The 26,198-nt window shown below is 48.7% G+C and overlaps 1 protein-coding gene and 1 long non-coding RNA gene across 5 annotated transcripts in view; one reads left to right on the top strand and one right to left on the bottom strand.

Moving 5' to 3' along the window:
- LOC116098214 overlaps nt 1-5,141 on the bottom strand; it is a 16,104-nt gene extending 10,963 nt beyond the window's left edge. The window contains exons 1-2 of the long non-coding RNA XR_004121746.1: nt 5,038-5,141; nt 2,166-2,231 (exon numbers count right to left, since the gene is read on the bottom strand). This is a non-coding gene — a long non-coding RNA (uncharacterized LOC116098214). The remainder of the gene's footprint in view (nt 1-2,165; nt 2,232-5,037) is intronic.
- A 170-nt stretch (nt 5,142-5,311) lies between these two features.
- The window catches only part of Rab11fip5 (RAB11 family interacting protein 5), a 37,553-nt gene continuing 16,666 nt past the window's right edge, over nt 5,312-26,198 (top strand). For 3 of the 4 annotated variants that reach the window (XM_031382376.1, XM_031382373.1, XM_031382372.1), the window contains exon 1: nt 5,312-5,911. In XM_031382376.1, the coding sequence (XP_031238236.1) occupies nt 5,481-5,911 (431 nt within the window). In that variant the 5' untranslated portion in view covers nt 5,312-5,480. Of the gene's footprint in view, nt 5,912-20,139; nt 20,208-21,576; nt 21,636-26,198 lie in introns of those variants that run through there. The other variant, XM_031382375.1, reaches the window with a different exon arrangement.

Genomic DNA, 26,198 nt, shown 5'->3' with positions numbered 1-26,198 from the left:
AAAAAAAAAAAAAAAAGAAAAAAAGAAAAAAATAAAGAAAAGAAAATCTTAAATCCTGTTGAGTATGGTGGTATACACCTGTGTGTGTACTCAGAAGGCAGAGGCAGGAAGATTAAGTTCCAGGCTAGCCTAAACAACAGAGTAAGACTGTTTGAAAAAAAAAATAAACCAACAAGCAATCAACAAAGATAGCAACCACCCTGTGTGGTTGCAGTGCAGAGCACAGGAACACTTAGATGCTGTTGTTTGTCCTTATTTATCCCTCCAAGCATTTACTGATAGCTTTATGGACACATAGACTTTTTTAATAGTCCAGTTCTATTGAGATATGCTTCTGGCTCCACTGCCCCTGCTCATGGCACTGAGAGCTCTTCCTGGTTGGTTCCTTTGTTTTTCTGGCATCCCTCAGACCTTTGCTCCTGAGGACATCCTTACTTTCCACTATTGCAAAATCATCCAGGCTCATCCTGTTTCCACTCCCCCAGGATGGGTGATTTCTCTATGCCTGCCCTGGGTGTGCTTTGTGGTCTCAACTTCTAATCTAGAGGAAGAGGCACCACACCTCTCTCTATCTGGAGGGCCACCTCTTGCCAGGCCACAGACAGCAAGCTGGCAGACTCTTTTCTCTTAGGGCCAAGAGCCTCACCAGGTGAGCACGGCCAGGCTTCATTGCTCACTTAGGGCTGAGGTCCTGGGCCAGCAGGAAGCCTCAACTTGCCAACTGCTTAGGTCAGGGCAGGAGGAAGGAGGGCAGGGAGCAGGGGTAGTACATCTGGGTTCCCTTTGCCCCTTCCTGGAGTCTTCCTGTTACTGGTGGGCGGGGGAGGAAGAAGGCAAGAGTGGGGGCAGCTCGCCTAGAGAGCCAGCCAACACGAGACAGATTCCTAACGGAGCGTGGCAAACTCATGGCAGTTGAAGGTTACTGAAGAAGCTTTCATTTAAAGCAGAATCTACTGTTCAACGCCTTTTCAGTTCTCAGCTCCGCTCCAGCACTGTGTTCACCTGCATGCTGCCATGCTCCTTATCATGACGATAAAGGATAACCCTCTGCAACTATTGCAAGCTCCAGTTAAATGCTTTCCTTTGTTGGAGTTGCCTTGGTCACGGTGTATCTTTGGCAATAAGGACATGGAGTAAAATGCCTGGGATACTGGACCTTATTCAAACAATTAAAAGAAAACAACTAAAACCTACAAAAGTTTGTAGCGTTTAGATGGCCGACAAGCCAGCGTGAGGGCAGAGTGCCGCAGGCAGGAAACTTACTGAAACTCTTATTTAATTTCAGTTAGCAGTTTTTACAGTCTATGTTATCTCCTTTGCCCACCCCCACCCCCCAAGACAACTACGTGACTGAGACTGAAGTCGGTGCTTCAGCTACCCCCCCTCCGGTCACTGATGAGGAAACCCAAGCAGAGAGCTTAGGCCATTTCTCTGAAGTCACCAGTTGAAGCACCGACTTCAGTCTCAGTCACGTAGTTGTCTTGGGGGTTGGGGGTGGGCAAAGGAGATAACATAGACTGTAAACAGTAGAGTCCAACCCTACAGGTTTAACCTTTACTCTTGAGGGCCCTCAGATTATATACAGATATAGCATAAAGATTGGAACAACAAATTGCTGGCAGTGTTGACTTCTGGGTGGTGCTTTCTTTTTCTTTTCTTTCTTTCTTCCTTCCTTTCTTTCTTTCTTTCTTTCTTTCTTTTTTTGAGACAGGGTTTCTCTGAGTAGCCCTGGCTATCCTGGAACTCACTCTGTAGACCAGGCTGGCCTCGAACTCAGAAATCCACCTGCCTTTGCCTCCCAAGTGCTGGGATTAAAGGCATGTGCCACCACCGCCTGGCTTCTTTTATTTTCTATATTTTCCAAATAACAATTTTTTTTTTTTGGAGACAAGGTCTCATGTAGCTTAGTTTGGACTTAAATTCAGTGTGTAGTCAAGGACGACCTCTTCTGATTCTCTGGCTTCTATCTCCAAAGTGTCAGGAATAAAGGAGTGCTCCCAACACCTAGCATACGTGGTGTTGGAGATGGAATCCTGATCCTTAGGCATAACACAAAGCTTCTACCTCAGCGCCAACAGTGGAGATGATTCTGAGTCTGAATCCCCACACCCCACATAGAGCCAGGTGTGGTACAAAGCACATATTTGTACTTCCAGTGTTCTTACTTGGAGATGAAAGGTGGAGAAAGAATTCCAGGAAGCTTGAGGGCCGGCATACTTGGTGTAGTCAGTCTAGGAGAAAACAATGAAGAGACCCTGTTTAGAATGTGATGGAGATCACACACCAACTGTGGGAGGCTGACCCGATGGAGTCAGCTATGGTGGAGTGCTCTCAAGAGTCTCCTTTCGCCAGGCAGTGGTGGCACACACCTTTAGTCCCAGCACGGGGAGGCAGAGGCAGGTGGATTTCTGAGTTCGAGGCCTGGTCTACAGAGTAAGTTCCAGGACAGCCAGGATTACACAGAGAAACCCTGTCTTGAAAAACAAACAAACAAACAAACAAACAAAACAAACAAACAAAAAAGTCTCCTTTCCCTGGTGCTGACTCCCCCCTTTGGAGTTCCTGAGTTCCCAGTGGAGGATGAGGCCTAGCAAGTGGAGATTTAGGTGCTACACAAGAAAGAAAGGCTAGCCCTGTGAACCTGCTAACAAAGGAAGGCCAATAGCCACAGAACTAATAAGACTGAGGATGGAGAGTGGGTGTGAGCCAGACAAAGTCTGTATCTATCTTAGCAGGAAGGCAATAGATAATGGCCAGTGTCAAATTTAGATACAGCTGCAGAAGCAATTTATACAGCTAGGTGGAGTCAACCCCAAGGCCTGGAAACACAAATAGCTTTAGGAGGTAGATCCTCAGAGGTGTGTGGCTCAGTCACAGAGTCTGAGCAGAGCCCTGGGTGGGTTCTCTCTGGAATACAACTGGAGGTGCTGGCAAGAAACAAAAATAAGTATGTCTGGATTAAAGATAGGCGTGGTGGTGCTGATCTGGAATCCCAGAACTCTGAAGAGAAAGGCAGGAGGATCCGGGAGTTCAAGGCCAGCCTGTGCTACATAGACCCTGTCTCAAAAATAAGTTAATAAAGGGCCCAGAATAGTGGAGAATACCTTTAATGTCAGTACTTGGGAGGCAGAGGCAGGCTGATTTCTGTGAGTTTGAGGCCAGCTAGTGTTACATGGTAAGACCTTGTCTCAAACAGAAATTTTAAAGTAAGTATGACCAGATAGGAAAGATTAGCTGGTAGTTGCCATGGAGCCTAATGACCTGAGGTGATCCTGTGAGAACTGAGGCCTAAGGATTGTTCTCTGACACTTCTCCCCACCCCCTGAGAGAGAGAGAGAGAGAGAGAGAGAGAGAGAGAGAGAGAGAGAGAGAGAGAGAGAGACAGACAGACAGACAGACAGACAGACAGAATAAAATAAAAGATATACCCCAGGATCTAGGAAGGGAGGACTTTTGAAATCTCTTTCTTCTCCCCTTCCAGTCTTTTTAAAGTTTATTATTAATTTTGGCAGGAGAGAGTGTGCTGCAAACCACATATGGAGGTTTGAGAGCTTGCTGGAATTAGCCTTCTCCTATCATGTGAGTCCTGAGGCTCAAACTCAAATCATCAGGTTTGGTGGCAATGAAGTCACCTTGTTGCCTACTGTTTTGTTTTTGTCCTGGAGTATATATGCATACATTATTGAAAAATATTCTGAGCCAGGCAGTGGTGGTGCACGGCTTTAATCCCAGCCTTTAGTAGGAAGAGGCAGGAGGATCTCTGTGAATAGGGAGAGGCAGGCAGATCTCTGTGAATTCAAGGCCAGCCTGGTCTACAGAGAGAGCTCCACAACATCCAAGGTTTACACAGAGAGGCTTTGTCTTCAAAAATGAAAAAAGAAAAAAAAAATCTAATTTAAGGGTAGGCTCTGAAAGTTAACAGAAAAAAGTAAAGGCTCACCATGTAGCCCAGGCTGGCCTTGAATTGGCCTTCAGGGTCCTGGTTATAGGCTGTGCTTCCACAGGTTCTCTGTTATACATCTTAGGTAAATTTATCTAACCTATAATTCTGCCTTCTGGGAAACCAAATTCACATACAGGGTGGCTCTGAAGAATAAGTGAGGTCATGCACAGACAGCTCATGAGTCAGTTGTTGGCCGACTCCTGCTGAAATTCGGCATCCATAATTATTAACCATTATCTTTATAAAGAACCAAGTGTGCTGGCAGTTCTCAGAACACGACGCACAGTAGGCAAGTATGAATGGATTTAGAGGTTGAAGATTAGCCCTGTGGTAGAATGCTCTTCTACTACAAACAAGGCCTTGTTGGTCTTATTTGTATATAAGCCTAATGTTTCTTATTTTTCCTTAAAAAACTGTTAGCACTCAGCCTTGGCTGGCCTGGAACTCACTATGTAGACCAGGCTGGCCTCAAACTCAAAAAGATCTCCCACCCTCTGCCTTCCAAGTGCAAGTGCTAGGATTAAAGGTGTGCACTACCACACCTGGCCAAACAAAAGTTTTTAAAGCCAGTGGACATGCCTTTAATCCCAGCACGCACTTGAGGCAGGAATCTTTAAAAAAATTCTAGCCCTAATCTACATAGAGAGTTCCAGGGAGTTCCAGGAGAGCTGGAACTACGTCAGAGATCCCGTTTAAAAAAAAAAAAAAGAGAGGAAATCAAAACAGAAAAAGTATGATTGTTTTAAGTCCCACTCTAGTGACTTCTCAGCACCTAGGCGGTGGCGGCTCTAGGTCATCACATATATGTAGAAAGTTGAAAATGGGAGCGCATGTACGATTTAGGGGGTCTCTAGAGTAGACATCCATCTACCCTCAAATCCACGCTGAGAGGAATGGATCTTCGAATTGGCGAGGGCTTTCAGGAGTAGAGGAGTGCAGGAAATCCTGACACTGCCCAGGTAGAGCGCCATAGATAGTCCAGCTCTTCTAGCTTGGAGTCGCTGCCTCAACTGGGCGGGGCCATGTCGGTAACCACGCCCACCTCCCTGCAGAGGTTGCTCTCTGCCTTCGCCCGTAGCCCCCTCCATTTCTACCTTTGCAGCTCCGCACTGTGCACAAACGAATCCGGTCGTGATTAAGGCGTGGCCAGATCTCAATCCTATCCTCCAACACACGCAGGAGCCGCGCCCCTTCTGCACTGGTCACCTTTTAGTTCAGCCGCGGAGCAGAGGGGCTGGGCCAGTGAGGAAGCCCCGCCCACATCTTTGCAGAGGCCGCGCCCCTCTCTGGGTTTCTTTAGCTCTTAGGCAGCAATACGCGGGTGAAGCTGGGGGCGGGGCTTGGCCTGGGCCTGGGCGGGGCGTGACGTCGCGGGGCGGCCGGCCGCCCGGGAGGCTGGGCGGCGGGGAGGCGGCGGCCCGCTCGGCCCAGGCCAGTCCGCAGCTGCGGCGGTCGGTGCGCTGCTGGCGGTGCGGGGAGCCGGCTCCTGAGGGCATCCCGCTGCTGCCACGTCTGTCACTCGGTCCCAGGGTCCGCTATGGCCCTAGTGCGGGACACAGAGCCGGCGGCGGGATCCTCCCGCTGGCTGCCCACGCACGTCCAGGTGACCGTGCTGCGGGCCAGCGGGTTGAGGGGCAAGAGCTCGGGCGCCGGCAGCACCAGCGATGCGTACACGGTGATCCAGGTGGGCCGAGAGAAGTACAGCACCTCCGTAGTGGAGAAGACGCAAGGCTGCCCGGAATGGTGCGAAGAGTGTTCGTTCGAGCTGCCGCCCGGCGCCCTAGATGGCCTGCTGCGAGCACAGGAGGCAGATGCGGGCCCTGCGCCCTGGGCCTCCGGCCCCAACGCCGCCTGCGAGCTCGTGCTTACCACCATGCATCGCTCGCTCATCGGCGTGGACAAGTTTCTGGGCCGGGCAACCGTAGCTCTGGACGAGGTCTTCCGCGCAGGCCGCGCCCAGCACACGCAGTGAGTCTGGGGCGCTGGGAGCGGGAGACAGAACGGTTGAAGGCCTAACCGGGCGGGGCTGGTTGGGACGTCGGGACCCTGTCCTCCCACTCAAGGACACAAACCGGCATACTAGTTGTTACTTCTTATTCAGCCCTCTGCCCCTCCATCCCCCACTCCCCCTGCGACTGTTTCCCAAGCAGCCTGGTGGGCCTGGAAGGCCTGATGGAGTTGGTGTAGTGACCAAGCGTTAGCAGTACATGGCCAAGGAAAGTTTGGAATGGGATTCTGAGGCTGTGGGAGTTCAAGAAGGGAAATTTCAAGGCTTCAGGGCCTGCCTTCCTTTCCTCAAAGAGGTGCCTAGGGGAGTGGAGAGGAAGTCTCACCTTGTAGAGGTAGCAAGGTGAGGTGTTATCTTGCAAGGCAAGGTTGAAGGGAGACACCCCAGCGTTCCCAGGGGTTACACAGGGCACCCGCCTTTTGAACGTTCAGGGATGCCCATCACCATGTACACGTACTCCCTGACTCTTTGTCTAGAGTACCAGGACTGAGCATTGGGCCACCTCAGAGTAAAGGAAGGGCATGTTTGAATCAGCTTGGTCATTGAGACAGTGGCATGGCTATAATGCCCTCCATTTCTCCAGATTATTCTCTCTAGAAAGGATAGGAGGGGTTCTTGTTGTTTTGTTTTGCTTTGTTTTGAGACAGGGCCTTTCTATGTAGCTCTCTCTGCCCTGGAACATGTTATGTAGACCTGACTGCCTTTGAACTCAGAGATTCTACTGTCTCTGCCTCCCCAGTGCTGGATTCAAAGACCAGAGACACCAAAACCCGGTAAGGGTGGGAGGTTAAACATTTATTTTGTCAGAGTGTGTCATTTGTAGGGTTAGGATCAAGACCTAAGATTTGCCTTTGCAGTGGTGGCGTACACCTTTAACGCCAACGGTTTGAGAGGCAGAGCTGTGTGGATCTCCTGAGTTCCAGGCCAGCCAGGCTACACAGAGAAACCCTACCTTGAAAAACCAAACCAAGTAAAAGAGTAAAAGAGACCTAAGACTTGGAGCACCTTTTCCTGTTTGGGCCAGGGACCATCTAGAAGTCAGCCCCAGGACTGACCACCTGCTGTGGCTTCCTTGGGCCAGCTAATTTCTAAGCCTCCTGGGTGGGGTCCTGCATAGGAGAACTGCTAGACAAGGTTTGTTGGTTTTGAGTAAATCAAGGAAGGCTTTCTGGAGAGGGATGAGCCTTCAGCCTGGTGCAGAGGAAAGCAGGCTTTGAATAGAAAAAGTTCTGACCTTGAGCAATTTTTTGTTCCAAAACATGACTAGGGAAAGGCTTTCCTGGCTGGCCCTATGTAGCTGGGTGGGATAGACCTGGGCACATTCCAGGCAGGGCTGTGACCTGACTTCATCCTCCCTCCCCTGGCTTCTCTCCTTCCCTCATGACTTGCTGTTTAGTTGCTGGGTGTGGAGTCATGAGGTATAACTTGGTCCTTGTTTTCTTCTTTTCCCTCCCTCTTTTGTGTCCTCACCCTCCTTCCTGGTCCAGGCTGATCAGGGGGCTGGGTGTGGGATGGAATGCTCTCTCTGGATCTCTTAGCTTCTTTCTCTCCCCATTCCTATAACCCTATCACCCTTCAGCTACTCCAGCCAGGCTGGTACATTATATGTGGGATATGCATCAGGGAGGGTGGACTGAAAAGGTCAGGGTGGGGGAAACTAGCTTGCAGGGACAGGCTTCTTTGATTTTGTTGTTGTTCGTGCCCTTGCTTCCCTCTTGGCCTTGAATCTTTCTTAGTGGAGCTGGCCCAGCCTGCAAGTCCAGGTGGGCCTGTTTTCAGCCAAGAACAGTGCTCCCGGGAGAATCTGACGTGCTATCCCTTGATCTGAATGGGAGCCTTAATTTACTTTGAGAAGTCATCTTTTCCACAAGCTTCGCTTCACACCCACCTGGCTGCCTTTCTGCTGATGCCCTGAGCGGGATTATTTATAGAGTTGGAGAGGGCAGGAAGTGGAGCACTTAGGGTGGGCAGAGGAAAAGTCCACACAGTTGGCCCGCTCTGTTCCTCTCAAGTCACTGGACCTCACAGCATGCGTACTGACTGAGAACCAAGGCTGCCATTTCTGTTCCACAGCCCTCAGGCTCTAATGGCTGCTCCTAGAGGCGTTTCCTGGATCACCCTGGCCTGAGCCACTGAGGCAGAGAAGATGGGGGTAACATCCTCAGTTTTGGAATCTGGTGGAAAAGTACTGTATTCACATTCACTCTAGGAGGCAGCAGCAGAGGGAGCAGGTGGCGGGCCCCTGTCACCCAGAGAACCCGACTTGGGAAGGACACGCTGAGATGTTGCCTGGTGCAGATCCCTTTCTCTCTAGTGTGCTACTTTATGTTGAGGCAGGTAAACTCTTGAGTGTCTTAGTTTACTAGTCTGTAAAATGCAGGTAACTTATACCTTCCCAGGGTTGATGTGGGAGATGAAGTGAGAATACAGAGGAAGATCTAGTGTTGTTCCCAGGCTCTGTGTGTTTGTGTGTGGAGGATGGGGTGGTGGGGTAGTGAAGAGCCGTGATGGTGGAAGGACATGTTGGTAACAGCCTCTGGTAGCTCACATCTGGAAGAGGTCCTCTGCCTTAAAGAACTGCTCAAGAACTTTAAGTCTGGGGAAGCCTCATGTCCATGGTTGGTGACAGGAGTCTCACAATCCCCAGCTGCCTTCTGCAGCCCTTGGGAGGCCCAAGAACTTGAGCTGCACCTGGGAGACATCCCTGATCCTAAAGCCAGGCTCAGGTCACCTGATGGCTCTGCAGCTCTCCCTGGCAGCCTTGCTTGGCACTGCCCATGCCCTGGAGGAAGCCGTGCTGACACAGTGCTGGTTCCTTAACCATTTCATCCCATCTCTGCAAGGGTCACAATGATAGAGGTGGGCTGTATAGATTGGTAAGATGCCATCTGTGAAGCTGTGGTATAAAACAGATGGCTGCTTTCACAAGGGTAGGTTTGGGGTTGCTGTGGGACCTTGCTTCTGTGCTGAGACTCTAGCTACCCCAGGGACCCCTGACACTCACTTCTCTGTGAGGTACTCTTCAGTGTGAGAGGTTTTACTGGAGGCTTTCGAAATATCCAAAGAGGAAATCCACATTCTGCACTCACTCCCCACCCAACCCATACCAGGGCTGGAACTCCGTGGCCAGTGTGTGCTAGGCAAGCACACCCTATTGCTGAGCTACATTTCCAGCCTGCAGAGAGGAAGCTCTCAACACAGAGCACATGGTGCACATGACACTTGGTTGAAGCAACTTCCCCTCTGGAGCACAGCTGCCTTCAGGACACCAGTGTTGGTGTTGTGGTGGGCACCAGGTCCAAGCTGCTGCTTACTCCCTTCTAGCTCTTTACCACCACTGCTCCCCTCAACCCCGTCCTGGAACTCCCAGTGGGCGCTAGGTTTGTCACCCTGCCTCCTAGAACCTAGATGGGGTAGTGCAGTTTGTGTTCTTTGTTACCCGAGGGGTCAGATGGGGACACCTTGGACTCTTCTGGGCTTATTGCTGTGGATGTGGCTTGTGACACAGGGGGTCACAGGATGTGGCTTATGACCCTGAATAATTTGGAAGATGGAAGAAAAAGCAAGAATTTTGGAGTAAGAGGCTAGGGAGTCTGCCAAAGCTTTTTGGGTAGAGAGACTTGCCTTTGGTCCCTGAGAGCTGGTTGGTCTGTACTGGGGAAGGCGGGGGCATAGCACCATCTTGTATGGAGCCCCACAGTTTCCTTCTCCCCAATCTGGTCACAGCCTTGAAGCCTATGGTACAGAAATAGATTGGGCTGGTCCTCTGGAAAAGCCATGACTGTGGGTTTGTCAGCTGGGACCAGTTGTCCTTTCTCATCATAGTCTAAAACTGTGACCATGGTCAGGCTGCTAACCATGCCCCTCCAGTGGCCTCGTCAGATCCTACGCAGCCTGTGCCCCTGGTTTATCTCCTCCTCCTCCTCCTCTTCTTCTTCCTCCTCCTCCTCTGGGAGGGCCTAGGGAAGCTTAGGGTGTGGAGGTCTGAGAGCAGAGGTTCCTCCTAGCTGGTCATGATCATTTTAATTTCTGATTCTCCTGCCTCTCCACCCTAAGAGCTGGGAGGACTGGCATGAGCCCTGGTCCTTAGTGTTGCGAGGCTCTTGGCTTCTTTTCATCTCTACAACCTTCTTCCACTGGCTTCTAGGTGTGATCTTGTTTTCAAAATGTAGAGGAGGCCCACTTGGGCCTTTGGTTTAGGCCCTACTTGAACCCCAGGTCTGGAGAATGGAGACTGCGGGTGCTAAGGAGGAATGTGGCCACACTCAGAACATGTCATCAGGATGAACAGGCCTCATGTCTTGGTTGTGGCCTAGTGGCCTACTCCTATTTGGGGTTGCTTGAGCATCAGCATAGGGGTGGAGACGGGGAGGGAGGAAGTGTGACTCCTTCTCCCTGGCACAGTGGCTTCCCTTTTCCTTTGAATCTGCCCCTGCTCCTGGCCCTGAGCCCTGGGCCAGAATCAGGCAGTTACCAGAGGTCTATGGCCAACTCCACTGCCCCCTCCCCACTAGGCAGATGAGACAAGATACCCGCCAGGAGAACCACAGTCCTGGTTGACCTTGAGGCCTGGATTTCCTTTAATTTTTTTTTTTTTCTTCATTGCGTATTTGAGGCCGACCTGGAAGTTGCTATGCAGTCCAGGCAGCTGCTGGCTGTCCCTTGTTATTGCAGTCACCCTGGCGCTGTGCCGCTTTCCTTGCTGCTAACCTGCTGGTCTGGCCCTCTCCAGATGTTTCCCTTGCCCTTCCCACCCTGTTTGGGATAGATGACTAGCACAATGACAGGAGCTGCTGTGCGTCTGTGGAAATCACCCCCACACTTTATTTCTCCCTACAGAGTATGCTCATGGCTGGGTCCTGGAAGTACTGAAACGCTGATCATGTTGTTCATTTTTGAGTTGGCTTCCCTATGGATGAGAGGGGTCTTACTATGTGGTGGTGAGGGCCTGCATGGGGTTAGGCCTAGTGTCATTTCCACCAAAAGTGAGCACAGTTAGCAGAGAGATGCTGTGGCGAGAGGCTTTAGCTGGTCACCTAGCCTGCAGCCTAACCTTTGGTTCACTCCTTACCCAGTGGGTCTTTAACTCTAGGGACTTCAGCTTCAAAGCTGGAAGAGGGCTGGGATGTGGGGATAGGGAGAGGAGAGCCCAGAAGCTACTCAGAAGGCAGGGAGGGCATGGCTCTCTGTGGCTTCTGTTAAGCCCTGGCAGCCTGACGAGTTATGGGTGAGCAGGAACTGGTATTTGGGTCCTGTGTGCATTATGGTGTTTCTTTAAGTTGGGAGCATAGCTCATTGGTAGCAGAAGGGGATCTGGGTTCTCTGGAAGGGTAATTTCTTCTAGAGGCATCCCTAGAGTACATGGCAAAGTCCAAGATCAGTCTGAATGAGAGGGACGTGGGCATCTCTTTACAATGGGTGGAAGCACCTGTATTTTTGAGCTCAGAAGGAACCCTGGCTATATTCAGAGCAGATGGGCCACTGGGTTTGCTATAGTCAAGGCAATCCTCTTTGAGGTGGTGACATACCCTCAAGGCCTGTTGGGTAGCCATCAGGAGAGCCTATCTGCCTCTGGGCCCCCAGGATCGGCATGTTCGTTCTGCCTTGCCCTTTCTAGGACTTCCCTCACCCCAGAGCAAGCCAATGAGCTGTCATTGCTGTTACCTTGCTTCATGGCTGAGTAGTTCTTGGCACAGAGAGGTGAACTGACTTTGACTCAACACATGACAGAATTAGGACTTGAACCTGACCACACCACCATAGTAACATTGGTTTATTCCCCTCCCCTACTTGGTGCTTGGTGGGGTGGGGGTGTCTTGCTGAGATTTCCTCTCCCTCTTCAATACAGATCTCCAGATCTTGGGGTTCGCCTTGGGGGACTGCTCTCCCTGAGTTTATGAATTAAGCATTTTATGGGTGTCTATGGTTCTAGCTTGTTCTTCCTAGGGGATAAGTGTTGTGGCCCCTGGTATATCACAAGGGTAGGGTGAGGCCTGGGACACTCCTCAGACTTGGATGGGCCCATCCTATCTCCCCAGCTTCTCCATGTTCCTTCCCCATGCTTGCTGGACTTGACAGAAGGCTGCTAGCCCTCCTGTTCTTCCTCTGCAGAGACGCAGCCACTTGCTCTTTGGTACCCATTTTTTTTTTTTTTTTCAATATCTGGAAAGCCTTTGCTGAGGTCCCACTGTAACCATTGTGCCTAGGCAAGTGCTGAGGAGGATATGAGAGGGAAAATGGGTCACCCCTTCATGAGAGGGACAGCAATATGTTTGAGAGGAGACTTAGCAGGCAACTGTTACCCCACTGAGTCAGCAGACAGACACTCCCAGAGGGAGTTAGGAGAGTGTGTTCAGGGCTGGAGGAACCAGGCTGGGCCTCTTGGGGGATTCAGAAGAGACCTGATGTGGCCTAGTGATTAGGGAAGGGATCACTTCAGAAGTATAGGGAGAGGCAGCAAGGGGAATTGAGCTGAGTTTGGGTACATCTTGCCCCACGCCCCTCTTGGGTCACCCTGCTCCCCTTCTCAGAGGCAGCCAGTCTTTCTAGCTCTGTGGTATGCTTCCAAACTTATTTCCTGCATTACAAGCAAGTGAACTGCATAGTTTCTTCTTCCCCCCATTTGTTTGCCCAAGAGCAACATTCTCAAATGCAGCTCTATACCTATGACTTTCTCACACAGGGGAAAATTATCAATGGTCTCTATCCTGGGGTTCAAACAGAAGCTCTGGGGGAAGGACAGTTACCACTTGGCTCTAGCCTGCTCTGACCCAGGGCTCCTGGGGAAAGAAGGTTAGGAGTGCCTTGGAGGCCTATGGGTTAACTAAGGGCTTTCCTTCTTCCCTTGTCACTGAAGTTTCCATGAAAGGTCATCTTTCCAGCTCCTTCCTCCCTCCTGGACAGAGTCATTGCTGCTTGGTCCTGGCTACCTCATTCCTTGAGGCAAGTGACAGCCTGTAAAAGACCTTCCAGAGACAATAAACCCAAAGCTTTTCTACGTGGCTGGCCTACTTTTCAGCTTGCTTTTCCAGAATTATCTCATTTCACACTCCTCTGAGGGCAGCACTGTGACCCCTATTTCCACAGACTTGGAAAATGAGGGTCTCAGGAAATAGACTGACCTGTCCAAGGTCTCAGGGCTTGTTAGTGGTGGATAGGTTCCTGACCTCGAGCCCAGTGCACTTTCCCCTACCTGTGCTTCTGGTCCTGTACTCTGAATACCTGCCCTTGCTGCTTGGTGGTTAGACTTGTCTCCTGGCATTTTTATAGCATGGGGCCCCCGGCCCCTTCTAAGGCCAGCTGACAGGCAGACCTTTGGAACTTAAGGCAGTAGGACAAGTATTAGAGGAGGTATTTATGTGAAGGAAGTAGGAGTGGGGGCTGAGTCTGACTGGGGTATGAGGTGACAGCCATAGAGGTAACTAGTGAATACCAGTCTGGGCCCTCTCCAACGGTTGTGACTGCCAGGCCTGGCGTGATGCCAGAGAATGCGATAAGATAAGTCTATAGGCCTGATAAAAGGCTCTATCATGTCCTGGGATTGTATCTGGCTTGTAGTTTAAGTATAGAGACCAAGTCAAAGAGTAGGTTTTAGGTTGTAGGTGTCAGCAGACACAGGGTTGGCCTATGAGCCCCCCTCCTGTCCACTGGTATGTGAGACAGACTGCTTCTATGGGAATTTTGAGAGGAAAAGAGACAGAAGATGGAGGGAAAAGGCAGGGGAAATGTGTGTGTGTGTGTGTGTGAGTGTCTGTGTGTGTGAGTGTGTATGTGTGTCTGTGTCTGTGTGTGTGTCAGTGTCTGTGTCTGTGTCTTGGTTGTCCCCAGACTCCCAACTATGTGTTTTAGCATCTATTTTATCACTCTGTTTTACAGAGGCAAATAGTTTTTAAAAATCTACCCAAGGAGCACTTGTAGTATAATATTGCTCGGTCGTAGAGCCCTTGTCTACCATGTGTGAAGTCCTGGGCTCAATTTCCCCTACTGCATAAAAACAAAACCAAATCAAACCCTGAAAATGTACTCAAGGGGCTGGAGATGCAGTTCAGTTAGCAGAGTGCTTGCCCAGCATGCCACAAGTCCTGGGTCCTATTTCCAGCACCACATACACTGGGTGTGGTGGCACATGCCTGTATTCCCAGTGCTTGAGAGAGAGAGAGGCAGCAAGAACTAGGGTTCAAAGTCATTCTCAGTTACAAAGTTCAAAGGCAGTTGAGCTATATGAGACCCTGACTCAAAATAAAAACAAAACTCATTCAGTGGGTCAGAAGCAGGACAAGAATCAGACCTATATCTTTCAGCCACTGAGGGTCTCCCACAATGCCCTTCCAAATCGCCCTGGCCCAGTTTATTTCTCTGAGTAAATAAATCTGAATGACGCTAGTACCAGACCTTATCTAGTGGATGGCAGAAGCGAGTTGGTTTGTTTTACTTGTTTTTGTTTTGTTTTGAGACATGGTTTCCCAGTGTTCCCCGGGCTTTCCTGGACATCTTGAGCCCAGGCGGTTCTCCTGTCTCAGCCTCTAGAACCACAGGAATGTCACACTCAGCTTGTTGTTGTGTCCCTTGGGTTCTATTTTCACTTTTCTGTCAGGCACACTGACTAGATCCCTGAGGAAATAAGGAAGAATTGACTTTGGTTTAAACTTTCAGAGATTTCAGCCTGAGGTGGTTGTGTTATATGGTCCTGAGGTAAGACAGAATATTCTGGTGTCTGGAGCCCATGGTAGAAGTGGCTGCTTTACTTCATGCTTGCTTGGAAGAGAATTAAGACCCCTATCTGGTGACCTGCTTCTTTCCAACTTGGCCTTACTCCCTGCCATTTGTACCATCAAGTTGTGACTTTATCAGTCAGTGGCTCTGCCCATGGATGAAGACAGAACTCTGATCCAGTCACCCATAGTGAGGACCAAGCCTGCAGCACATTAGCTTTTTGGGCAGCACTTCCTATCTAACACATACAGGCGGCGCCTTGAGCAGTCAAGTATAAAAGGTGAATGAGGATTGGTTTCTGCTGTCAATCTCTGAGTCAGGACAGAGTGACCCCATCACAGTGCTGCCATCAGAGCACCAAAAAGATCCTCCGAGGAAGCCCCTGTTCCCCCACCCCCGGCCTTCCCCATTGCTCCTGGATTAGGATTTCCTGTTTGAGACAAGGTTTCTTTGTTGCTCATGCTGGCCTTGAATTTACCATGTTGCCAAGAATGACTTTAAAATCTCAGTCCTCTAAGCCCCCATTCCATAAATGCTAGGATAACAGGCAGGTGCTACAGTGCTCAGCTTCCCGTCCCCCCCCCCCCCCCCCCCCCCACCAGACAGGGTTTCTCTGTGTAGCCCTGTCTGTCCTGGAACTCACTCTGTAGACCAGGCTGGCCTTGAACTCAGAAATCCACTGGCCTCTGCCTCCCAAGTGCTGGGATTAAAGGTGTGCGCCACCCCTGGCTTCCTGGGGTTTTTATGGTTTTTATTTTATCGTTGTGTGGTGATGTTCTCAATGAGCAGGCACATGTGTGCTCCAGTATGTGTGTAGAGGTCAGAGAACAGCTTCCTGCAGTCAATTCTGTGCTGGTGGCTTCAGGTATTGAACTCCGGTCACCAGACCAGTATACAAGGTTTTGTTTTGTTTTGTTTTGTTTTTTGGAGACAGAGTTTCTCTGTGTAGTCCTGGCTGTCCTGGAACTCACTCTGTAGACCAGGCTGGCCTCAAACTCAGAAATCTGTCTGCCTCTGCCTCCCAAGTGCTGGGATTAAAGGCGTGCACCACCACCACCCAGTGTACAAGTGGTTTTACCTGTTGAATCATCTCACTGGCTCCAGGGCTTTTGTTGTTTTGTTTTTCAAAGTGGCTTTCTCTGTATAGCCTTGTCTGTCCTGGACTTTGCTCTGTAGACCTTGAATTCACAGAGATTAATCTCCTTCTTTCTTTCAAGCACTGGGATTAAAAGTGTGGCCCAGCATTGATTTTCTTCTTTCTCTCTCTCTCTCTCTCTCTCTTTCTTTCTTTCTTTCTTTCTTTTTTTTTTTTACTTATTTATGTTGGGTGTATATAGGTGTATAAATATCATGGCACATATCAAAGTCAAAGGACAACTTTCTGGATTAGGTTTTCTGTTCCACCATGCTGGACAGTGGTGGCCCATGCCTTTAATCCCAGCACTTGGGAGGCAGAGGCAGGTGGATTTCTGAGTTCGAGGCCAGCCTGGTCTACAGAGTGAGTTCCAGGACAGCCAGGGCTATACAGAGAAACCCTGTCTCCAAAAAACAAAAACAAAAACAAAAACAAAAACAAAAAACAAAAAACAAACTCAAGTCATCAGATTTGGTGGCAAGTTCTTTGGCCTTCTAAGCCATCTCTCTAGCCTAGGATTATGTTTTTAAACTTCTGTTTTAGACTGTTAACTGCTGCTACTTAAAACAAAGTCTGCTTATTAATTTATGATCAGAATTGCTGTTAAAGTATAAGGAGTTTGGGAACCAGCCTTGCTGGGACCTGCTCCGGTTGTGCCAGCTCCATGCCTGCCTTCCTGTCTCCTCTCTCTCTGTTGCCCTTTCATCAGGTCCTCTCTCTCTCAATACATCAGCGTCCTTCAGTTCTGCCCTTAAGCCATCCCTATAATGCGTTTCAGGGTTCACAGTAGAGCCACGGTCTCCAGGCAGGCATGGGGCTCACACCTGTACTTCAGCGCTTTAGAAGGCTGAGGGGGGTGGCTTGCCGAGAGGTCCAGGCCAGCCTGTGCTTGCTACAGAGCAAGATTCAATTCCAAAAACCAAATCATGGGGCTAAAGCAATGGCTCAGAGATTAAGAGTTCGTGTTTCTCTTCCAGAGGATCAGAATTTAGTCCCAAACACCCATGTCCAGTGGCTCACAGCCATCTATAACTCCAACTCCAGAGGATCTAATATCCACTCCTGGCCTCCAAGGACACTTGCATTCACATGCACAAACTCATACAAAGAGGCATGCACCTACATATAAATATATCTTTAAGAAAAGAAAGTTCTAGTTCCTTTGTATGGTCGAGACTGTCTCTTGTCTGCCTCAGTCTGCTCCTGTCTGCCCCAGTCTGCCTCAGTCTGCCCCGGACTGTTCTAGCCTACCCCAGTCTCCTATTTGCAACCTACTGCACTACCCTCCCCTTTCCCTTCATGCCCATTGTAAGTAGCCAGTCCTATGATCCCTCCAAAGTCCCCTGGTTGTTCCTTTTCAGTGTGCATGTCATCTGTGCTTTCCTGTGATGACCACCATCTTGCTTTATTTATGTTTTTTAATTTCCCCACCTGCATGTGAGTTCCACAGGACACTCTGTTCTTGTCCCTGGAATATTTGAGTGGTGGCCTGGATCAGGAACCTTTGACTGGGTATGGTGGTGTTGTTGGCAGGTCCACTGTGCCTCTGGGAGAGATGGTGCTGGCATGGTGCTGTGTGCTTGCAGTGAAGAGATGTCTGTTCACGTCTTTCCTACACAGTCAGTTGGGCAGGGCCAATGGAGGAGACCCCAGTGCTGAGTTCATGCAGGAAGCCCACACCCACACAGAGAGGACTCAAGCCAAGATGCCAAGATGTCTAGTTTGGGGATGGAGGAGTATAATGGATGGCAACCCAGGGAAATCTCCTTCCAGGGCCATAGATAGGTGGTCCAGTTCTTCTACCAGATGATGTATGGAACAGAGGGAACTGAAGAAGTTGGGAGAGGAGACAGCCAAGCCAATAGCCGTGAGGAGCTTTTTGGCTTGGGGGCATTGTCACAGAGCTGTGGAAGTGTGAGGATGATACCACGCCTGCATTTTCACACAGCACCTGAATCTTTCACACAGCTCCAGAATATTCTGGAATATTTAGATGGTCCTGACTCATTCACTGTCTCTTTTGTTTCACTAGGGACCTATGGTAGGAATACCTTAGGCCCTTGAAGAAGTTGGGGGTTAGCCTCTTGTTTTATGAATGGCTCCAACTCCTGAGCCTTGTGCTCCCTTGTGAACACTTCAGTCCCATCCACTCATCGGCCCAGCAGATGTGCAGCTTGGTGAGCCAGTGGGATGTTCAGCTTACTATGGGAGCATGGTATGAGCACAGTGACAGATATATACAGTGTTGGTGACCCCAGAATAGCTGCATCTCCTCAACCGGCATGAGTAATGACCTCTCCAATGCTGTACAGATGGGGTCTCCTGTTCAGTCAATCTACTGCTGAGATATTCTAGTGCCTTCTGAGGCCAAATCAGCTGGACAGTATTCTGTGCAGCTAGGGGTGTGGGAGACAGGATGGAGGTCGAAATGCATTCCTTTTGTATTGTATAGCTCTAGCTGACTAGCAACTATGTAGACCAGGCTGGCCTCAAACTCACAGAGATCCATCTGCCTCTGCCAAAGTGCTGAGGAAGTGTACCACCATGTCCAGTAAAGCTAGTGGACTAGCTTGCAGTAGCTTTACTGCTGACCAGGACTAGGAAGCACAAATGTGTGATGTTGGTCACATGATCAATAGCTTCTGTTCCCTGGTTCTCCTGTCTCCCTCCCCACCTTCACTGGCATTCGGGGCATTCAAAGACCAGACTGATCACCATGGCTGTGGTATGATGCTGGGGAAACTAAGGGGCTTTGTTTGGTTTCTTGCTGATTGCCAGGCTCTGCTCTGTGTGCCCCTGGGTGGGAATTGACAGAGGTATCTGCCTTCTGTTGGAATCTCTCAGCCTGTAAGCTATGCAGGATGGGGAGGTCTGGCCCTTGCTGAGCTTCTGTTCTGGACATTCATAGCCTTCCCTGTGCCATGCACTCATTTGTCCTCTGAAGCCTACAGGCCTCTTCTCAGAGGGTCTCTAAGTAGACAGGTTATACACTGCACACCAACAGTAGTCAACATAGGAAAAGACATGCATAGGCTTTAGATCTGTATTGAATCCAGTGATCTGGTTCTGTGCTCTTTGTTATGTAGATCAGAGCAGTGGTGGGTATGCTTCTAACAGCTGTCAGTGTGAAACAACTGACTGTGTGTGTGTGTGTGTGTGTGTGTGTGTGTGTGTGTGTGTGTGAGAGAGAGAGAGAGAGAGAGAGAGAGAGAGAGAGAGAGAGAGACTTCTATGTATTGCCACTATGCTGTGCTGTTACTGTCACAAAGGAACAAGCAAACCCTTTCTGTATGCTACTTCAGTAAGAGGAGTTAGAGAGATGGCTCCGTGGTTAAGATCACATACTTCATCCCTACCATGTTTTCACCACTCAGGTTCTCTGTCCTACCCTGATCTCACAGGGTCGTGAAGGGATCCAGACATTTCAGTGTAGCAGAGCAATCACAAAATCTGTGACTTTTCAAGGTCAAATGGTGGGCTAGAGGTCGGTGCCCTACCTCTTTCTTTCCTGATCCAGGGTCCTTCCTAGATCTGCTTGGGCATCTTCTCTCAGTGGGTGGATGTCAAAACCAGGCCATTCACAGAGGTCACATGATTCCAGGACCTGGACCCCAACCATGGCTGCTCAAACCTTGCTGAAGCCGAGGCTATACCTCAGTTGGTAGAGTGCTGTATAGCATGCAGAAGGCCCAGGGTTCATTCCTCAGCACTGCAAACAGCCAAGAAAGCCCACACACGAGTCCCAGTATTCAGGAGGTAGAGGCCACCCTCAACTACGTATCAAGTTGGAGACCTGCCTACTTTACGTGATCCCTTGTCTCAAAATAGATCAACACAAACTCATGGAGAACGACCTCCTGCACAGCGGCATGAAGGCCAGGCCTAGGCCACTGGGAAGTTCTGTGAGAACCTGGTCAGCTGAGCTCCTCCCCAGGCTCATCTCCTTGACAAAGTCCAGTGGTCATGTGTAGACTTGGGACTCAGTTCTCAGAGTCTTCCCCAAGACCTCAGGAGCAGAGAGCAGCAGGATGGGGGTGGGTCATCAGTGCACAGTAACCAGATTATGACTCTAGTTAGCTGTTTGTACTGGTGAACTTCCCAGGCTTCACTCCCACCATTTATTGCATAGTGTAACCTGGGGACCCCAATACTTGGAGAGCTAATGTGGTAGTAGCCACTGACATCTGTCTGAGCAGCAGGAGAACCCTGCCAGACAGGCTTGTGGGGAGCTGCAGCTGCAGGCCAGACACACTTGACTTCCTCCCAGTCCTATTCAGAACTCTATGAAATATGCCAGTTTTTCTCCATCCTCTGCCTCACAGGGTATCCCCTGAAGAGATTCTGAACCTCAAAGCTGAAGGACCTGAGCTTGGAGCCAGCCAGCTTCCTGTTCAGATTGATTCCACTTAGTAAGTGTGTGACCATGGGCAAGTTACAAAACTCAGTTCCTCATCAACAGTGGAAACAGTGGAAAACAATGAAACAATAAAAGTTGTGCAGGACCCTGTGTATAGTGAGCTCCCCATAACTCTGGTTATGGTGTCCCTAAGGGATAGTGGACAAAATGATCCTACACTGATGATGCCCAGCTGGGTGTGGCCTTAGCCAATGATGCCCAGCTGTATGGGGCCTTAGCTATTGAGCTCTGGCCTTGTATGCAACACAGTCCAAGCTTTGTTGAGGCTTTGGCCAAATCTTAATGGATTTTGGGTAGGTCTCAACCCTGAATGGGAGTAGTGATCCAGGCATCTGCATGGGCCCTGAGGTGTGACAAGCTCACCCAGGTGAACTTGGAGGAGCAGAGAGATGGAGAGTGAGGGAGGGTACATGAGAGCTTCTAAGTCAGGTCCTACTTTTCCTTGTCCATTCCTGGAGATAGGAGAGGGGTGAACATGTGTTAGGAGAGGGCCACATGGCTAGTAATGGCTGTTTATGTCTGCCTTCTCATGGACAGAGATGTGGGAACCTCAGGCTGCAGGAAGTTGCTGCTCGTGGCCTAATTGCCTGGTTTTTTTTTTTTGGTGTGAGCCCCGTGTCAACCCTACTAGGCTGTGTCTCTGGCTGCCTTTCCCCTAGAAAAGGCTTGGTACCTGGCAGGTCTGGGTGAGGTGTAGTTGAGGACTTGTCTAGGAATGAGAATGCAAGAATTTCAGAGGGTCCTTATCATCTCAGAAAGGGCAGGGTCACTATTCTGGAGGAAGGTTGAGCTCTGGCCAAGTCCTCAGAGTGCTCAAGGTGCCTGACCTGGTTGGCTAGAGAGGGGCTGAGTGAACTTGTTGAAGGACAGGAGTGACAGTGTTCTGTGTCCCAAGGCGTTTGCAGCCCCAGTCTTCTCTGGACAAGAGAATCTGAGAGATGTTGAGTGTCTTAACCACTCACTTTCCCTTTAGCTTTGATAAAATACCTTCTCAAAAGCAACTTAAGGGAGAAAGGGTTCCTTTTATGTCACAGTTTGGAGGTACTGTGGTAAATGGAGGCACTGAGGTCATCCTGGTAAGAATGGGAGGAGGCAGCTGGGTACATTGTCTCTGCAGTCAGGAAGCAGAGAGCAACAATGTAATGCTTAGTTCCCCTTTTCCTTTTTATTCAGTGGGGGGGGGGTTCCCCCCATTAGCAACGGTGCCTGCAGTTAAGGTGTGCCTTTCCACATCAATGAACCTAATAGATAATCCCTCAAAGATGTGCTTGCTCACTGTGTAACTTTCCATCATTCAGACAAACAGTTAATATTAACCATCACACTGAGCAATGCCCTTCTTCCTTCCTGGCCTCCTACAGAGAGACTCAAGTTTCCTGTGAGAAGTATCAGATGAGATGGTGACTTCACAGGAGAACGGGTCAGTCCTCAGCCTGGGCTGCTGACATCCTTTACCCCTACCAAGGGACGTCCCAAGAATGCCCCCTTTGGTGGGCCCAGAAGCTGTAGAGGAAGACAGGAACTCAGGCCTGGTATTTCTCCTTTGTATTATCGTGATGATAGATGCTCCTTATAAAAGATTTAAGCAGTACAAAAATAGCCACAGAGGAGATAGCTTCCCTGAAACCTCTCACTCAGTGATCTCTTCTGCTGCATGTGACCTTCAGGCCAAGCACAGAGGATGTCTGGGGTCCCCCTAGCATCTTAGCAGGGCCTGGGGTGGACTGGAGTTAGAGTCTATAACACCCTTCCCTTCTATTTCTTATATTTTTGGTTGTGAGCCTAGCCTTTAACAGCTGAGCCATCTCTCCAGCCCCCCTTCTATTTCTTAAGTCTTGGCGAGGCTTTGTTTGGATTTGAGGAAAGTGAGTAGGACCTTGGTTCTTAAAGACCTAAAGGCTGAGCAGCCAGCTGTTGTGACACATGCCTTAATCTCAGCACTCAGAAGGCTGAGGCTGCCAGATACTGATTTAGAGACCAGCCTAGGCTATATAACAAGACCCTGCCTCAAAAGTCATTAAGAGTCCCCCCCACATACAACAAGCCCACTGCCACCAGTCTTACGGTGAATTTATTCTGTATATTTGGATGAGAAACCTAGCCACACTCACCCCTCACTCTGTAATCCCGCCTGGTCTTAGCTGATCATTTTCTTGCCACAGCCTCCCAAGAGCTAGGGTTACACTTGTGTACCTACCAAGCCTAGCTAGGTTTTAATAAAAGGGCCCACTCCCATTCCCAACCTCCTCTGTCTACCAGGACCTCCAAGTTGCCAGTGTTGTGGGAAAGAGGGCTCCCAGTGAGGAATGGTTGCCTTATGCTTCTGAGGTATGCATGTATGCCCACTGTGTGTCATGGGCTCTGAGCCTGGTGGCAGCAATGCTATGTATGGCCTTCACCCTTGCTTGAGCGCTGGTCTTGAACTCTAGACTAGTGAGGAACATTTCCCTCGGATACTTGAGACATTTCCCTGTGTGTGGCACTAATACAGGAGGCTTTAGGGGATTCTCTATATGCTTGTTGTTTGGAAGTCTTACAGCAACATCAGTGGGGATAGTGCTGACTTTGTTCATTGGGGTACATGTTTTGAGGCCTTCTGTGTGGTGCTGGTGCCCACAGATTGATTGATGGATTATATGTAAGTACACTGTAGCTGTCTTTAGACACACACCAGAAGAGGGCATTACAGATGATTGTGAGCCACCATGTGGTTGCTGGGATTTGAACTCAGGATCTCCGGAAGAGCAGTCGGTGCTCTTAACCACTGAACCATCTCTCTAGCCCCGTGCTGGGGGCTTTCAGTTCAAGATAACTTTCTTGTGTTGTTTCTTTCATAGTTTCTTGTTCTGTTCTCTTTCTCTTTCTCCTTCCCTTCCTCCCCCCCTTCTCTTCCTCTTCTTCTTCTTTTTTTTAAAACATTTTATTTATTTATTATTTATTTATTATAAGTACACTGTAGCTGTCTTCAGATGTACCAGAAGAGGGCATCAGATCTCATTATGGGTGGTTGTGAGCCACCATGTGGTTGCTGGGATTTGAACTCATGACCTTTAGAAGAGCAATCAGTGCTCTTACCAGCTGAGCCATCTCACCAGCCCTCTCTTCCTCTTCTTGTCTCTCTCTTTCCTTTTCCCTCTTCTCTTTCTCCTTTTTTTTTTTTTTTTTTTTTTTTTTAAACTCTGTAGCCTTTACTGCCTGGGAACTCAAAACATAGCCCAGGCTGACCTTGAATTTGCAACCCCCCTGTTTCTGCCTCCTGAGTACTGAGATTATAGGTGTACACTATTGAACTCTGTTTCTTTTTAAAGCAATACAACTTTTTTTTTTTGAGAAACCTTTTTACGTTGTTTGGTCTGGCCTTAAACATGGACCAGTCCTCCTGTCTCAACCTTCTGAGCACTAGTACAAGCACGTACCGCCATTCCCACATTAGTTAACTTATTAAAATTGTTCTCACATATATTTATTTTATTATTTTATGTATACAGGTGTTTTGCCTGAACTATGTGTATGTGTACCATGTGTGTGGCTGGTGCTTTCAGAGGTCAGAAGAAGGCCTTGGATCCCTTGGGACTGGGGTTAAGAATTGGTTGTGAGCTGCCATGTGGGTGTTGGGAATCGAATCTGGAGATAGACTGGTGGCCAAAAAGCCCCAGGAGTCCCCTGTCTCTGTATCTGACACACAGTCTCTGGGCTGGCACACAGTCCACACCTGTCTTTTCACATGAGTTCTGGAAATCCAAACCTACATCCTCATACTTGTGCAGTAAGCATTCTTACACAGTGAGCCATCTTCCCAGCTTCTTGGGTATTTGAAATTACAAGTTCCATTGGAGGGCCAGCGTGGCACCCAGCAGTGAAAGGCAGTCACTGCCAAGCCTGACAGCTGAGTTATTCCCCATGCCCCTCATGCTGGGACAGAACTGACTCCATAAGTTGTTCTCTGACCTCACATTTGCACTGCGGCTATCTCTCCCTCCCTCCCTCCACCCACCCACAGTAAATTAAAATGTAATTTAATTTTTTAAAAACCTGAAACCATCTGAAAGGCCAATAGTAAAAATTTTTTAAAAATTTAGAGCATGATGATGTGATAAGTTGTTATGTAGTGACTAAACATGCCTCCCTCCCTTCCTCCTTCCTTCCCTTCCTTCCTTTTATCCTTCCTTCCTTCCTCATGGATGCTTCACAAATGGCACATTATTCTTGTGCAGGAGTCACGATAATCTCTGTACACTTCCATTTCTAGCATATGCGCTACTAAAGTGAGCAATTCCTACCTAGCCCCATAAATAAATCTTAAAAGAAGCAAAAACTATGAAGGACTGGAGAGATGGCTCAGGGGTTAAGAGCACTGGCTCCTCTTCCAGAGGTCACAGGTTAGGTTCCCAGAACCCACATGGTGACTCACAACTGTGACCTAACTCTAACTCCAGATCCAGGAAATCCAGCACCTTCTTTTGTTCTTGGAAGCACCTGCACACATGTGGTACACAGACATACATGCAGGCAAAACACCCATACATATAACAAACATATAAAATAAAATGTGTATAATGTTAATTTTAAAAAGAAATTAGTTTAAAAATTTTGGATACATATAATTTTTCATGTATTAAAAATGAAAACAAATTTTCATGCTAATGAGATGGTGATTCTTCTTGCATAAAGAAGTAAATCTCAGTGGGGCACAGCATGAACACCTATGATGCCAACATTCAGGAGGATTGCTGCAAGTTCCAGCCCAGCCTGGTCTACAGAGTGAGTTCCAGCCCAGCCTGGTCTACATAAATGAATTCCAGGTCAGCCAAAGCTGCGAAGTGAAACTCTCTCCAAAGAACAAAACTAATAACATCACTTGTAAATCTTGGCTGAATATCTGGTGTTGCAGAATGCAGAGCATCTTCAACAGTTTCCAGAGCTGACAGGCATTTTGACTTTATAAGCAGTGCTGAGATCATCACTTCACAGAAATATGTACTGCAAAGTGGCAAAAGGATGTTTTAGGGTCATTTAAAAAAATTCCTAAAAAGTGTTCTAATTCCACCAAATTTCATTTAATGATTTTTAATTTTTTATTTTTAAGCTTTTGTTCATGCATAGATTAGATATTCTTTCTCATAAATTTTATGTTTGTTTTTAAATGAAACTCAAATCAACTCTAGGAATTTTTACATGTATATATGTATGTGTGTGAATGCATGCGAGCTGGGTGTGTAAGACCTTTTTGTATGTGTATGTGTGTGTGTTTAGAGGCCAGAGGACTACAAGCCATCCACCTTGTTTCTTAACAGTCTCTCACTGATCTGAATGATAGGCTAAGCTGGCTGGCCAGTGAGCCTAAGGGATCTGCCTGTCTTGGCTCCACAGTGCCACCTTTACAAGTGGATGTCACTGAACTGGCTGCTGTTCACACGGGTGCCGAGGCTCAGACTCAGTCCTCAGGCTTGTGTAGAAAGCACTTTACTAAGTATGCTGTCCTCCCAGCCCCCAGACAGCAACTTTTAATCATACATTCTAATGCAACCCAGAGGCATGCTGTAATGGGAAAATATGAAGACTTTGTGTTATGATTAAATTATGATTCTATAAAAACAGAACACTTTGTGTATACCGTAAAAACATGGTGATTCATTGTGTACAATAGTCTGGAATCCTAGCTCAGGTGTTGAGCAGGGATTGCTGGGGCTGTGTGTTATGAAGGGTGTGAACAGTGCAAAGTGTGCCTGTTGGGTGTTCAGACCTGAGCTGCAGCAAAGGTGCCTGTGGCAATTACACCTTGGAATCATGGCAGGTTTAAGTTTTAACTAAGTTTTGGTTTTTATATTGTTCACAGACCTTTTTGATTGCCAATTTTTTCACAACCTCCACACTCATTCCCTGTATTGGGATCACAACAGTAGCTACAGCAAACCCAGGGATCCCCTTCTCCTCCATTGCTGGGGTTGCAGACCCAGAACACCACAGCAAGCTGCTGCTGCTG

Source organism: Mastomys coucha, unplaced genomic scaffold (assembly GCF_008632895.1).
Source record: "Mastomys coucha isolate ucsf_1 unplaced genomic scaffold, UCSF_Mcou_1 pScaffold20, whole genome shotgun sequence".
NCBI lineage: Eukaryota > Metazoa > Chordata > Mammalia > Rodentia > Muridae > Mastomys > Mastomys coucha.
Note: the sequence above shows the minus strand (reverse complement) of the source record. Positions and strands in the feature narration are given on the sequence as shown.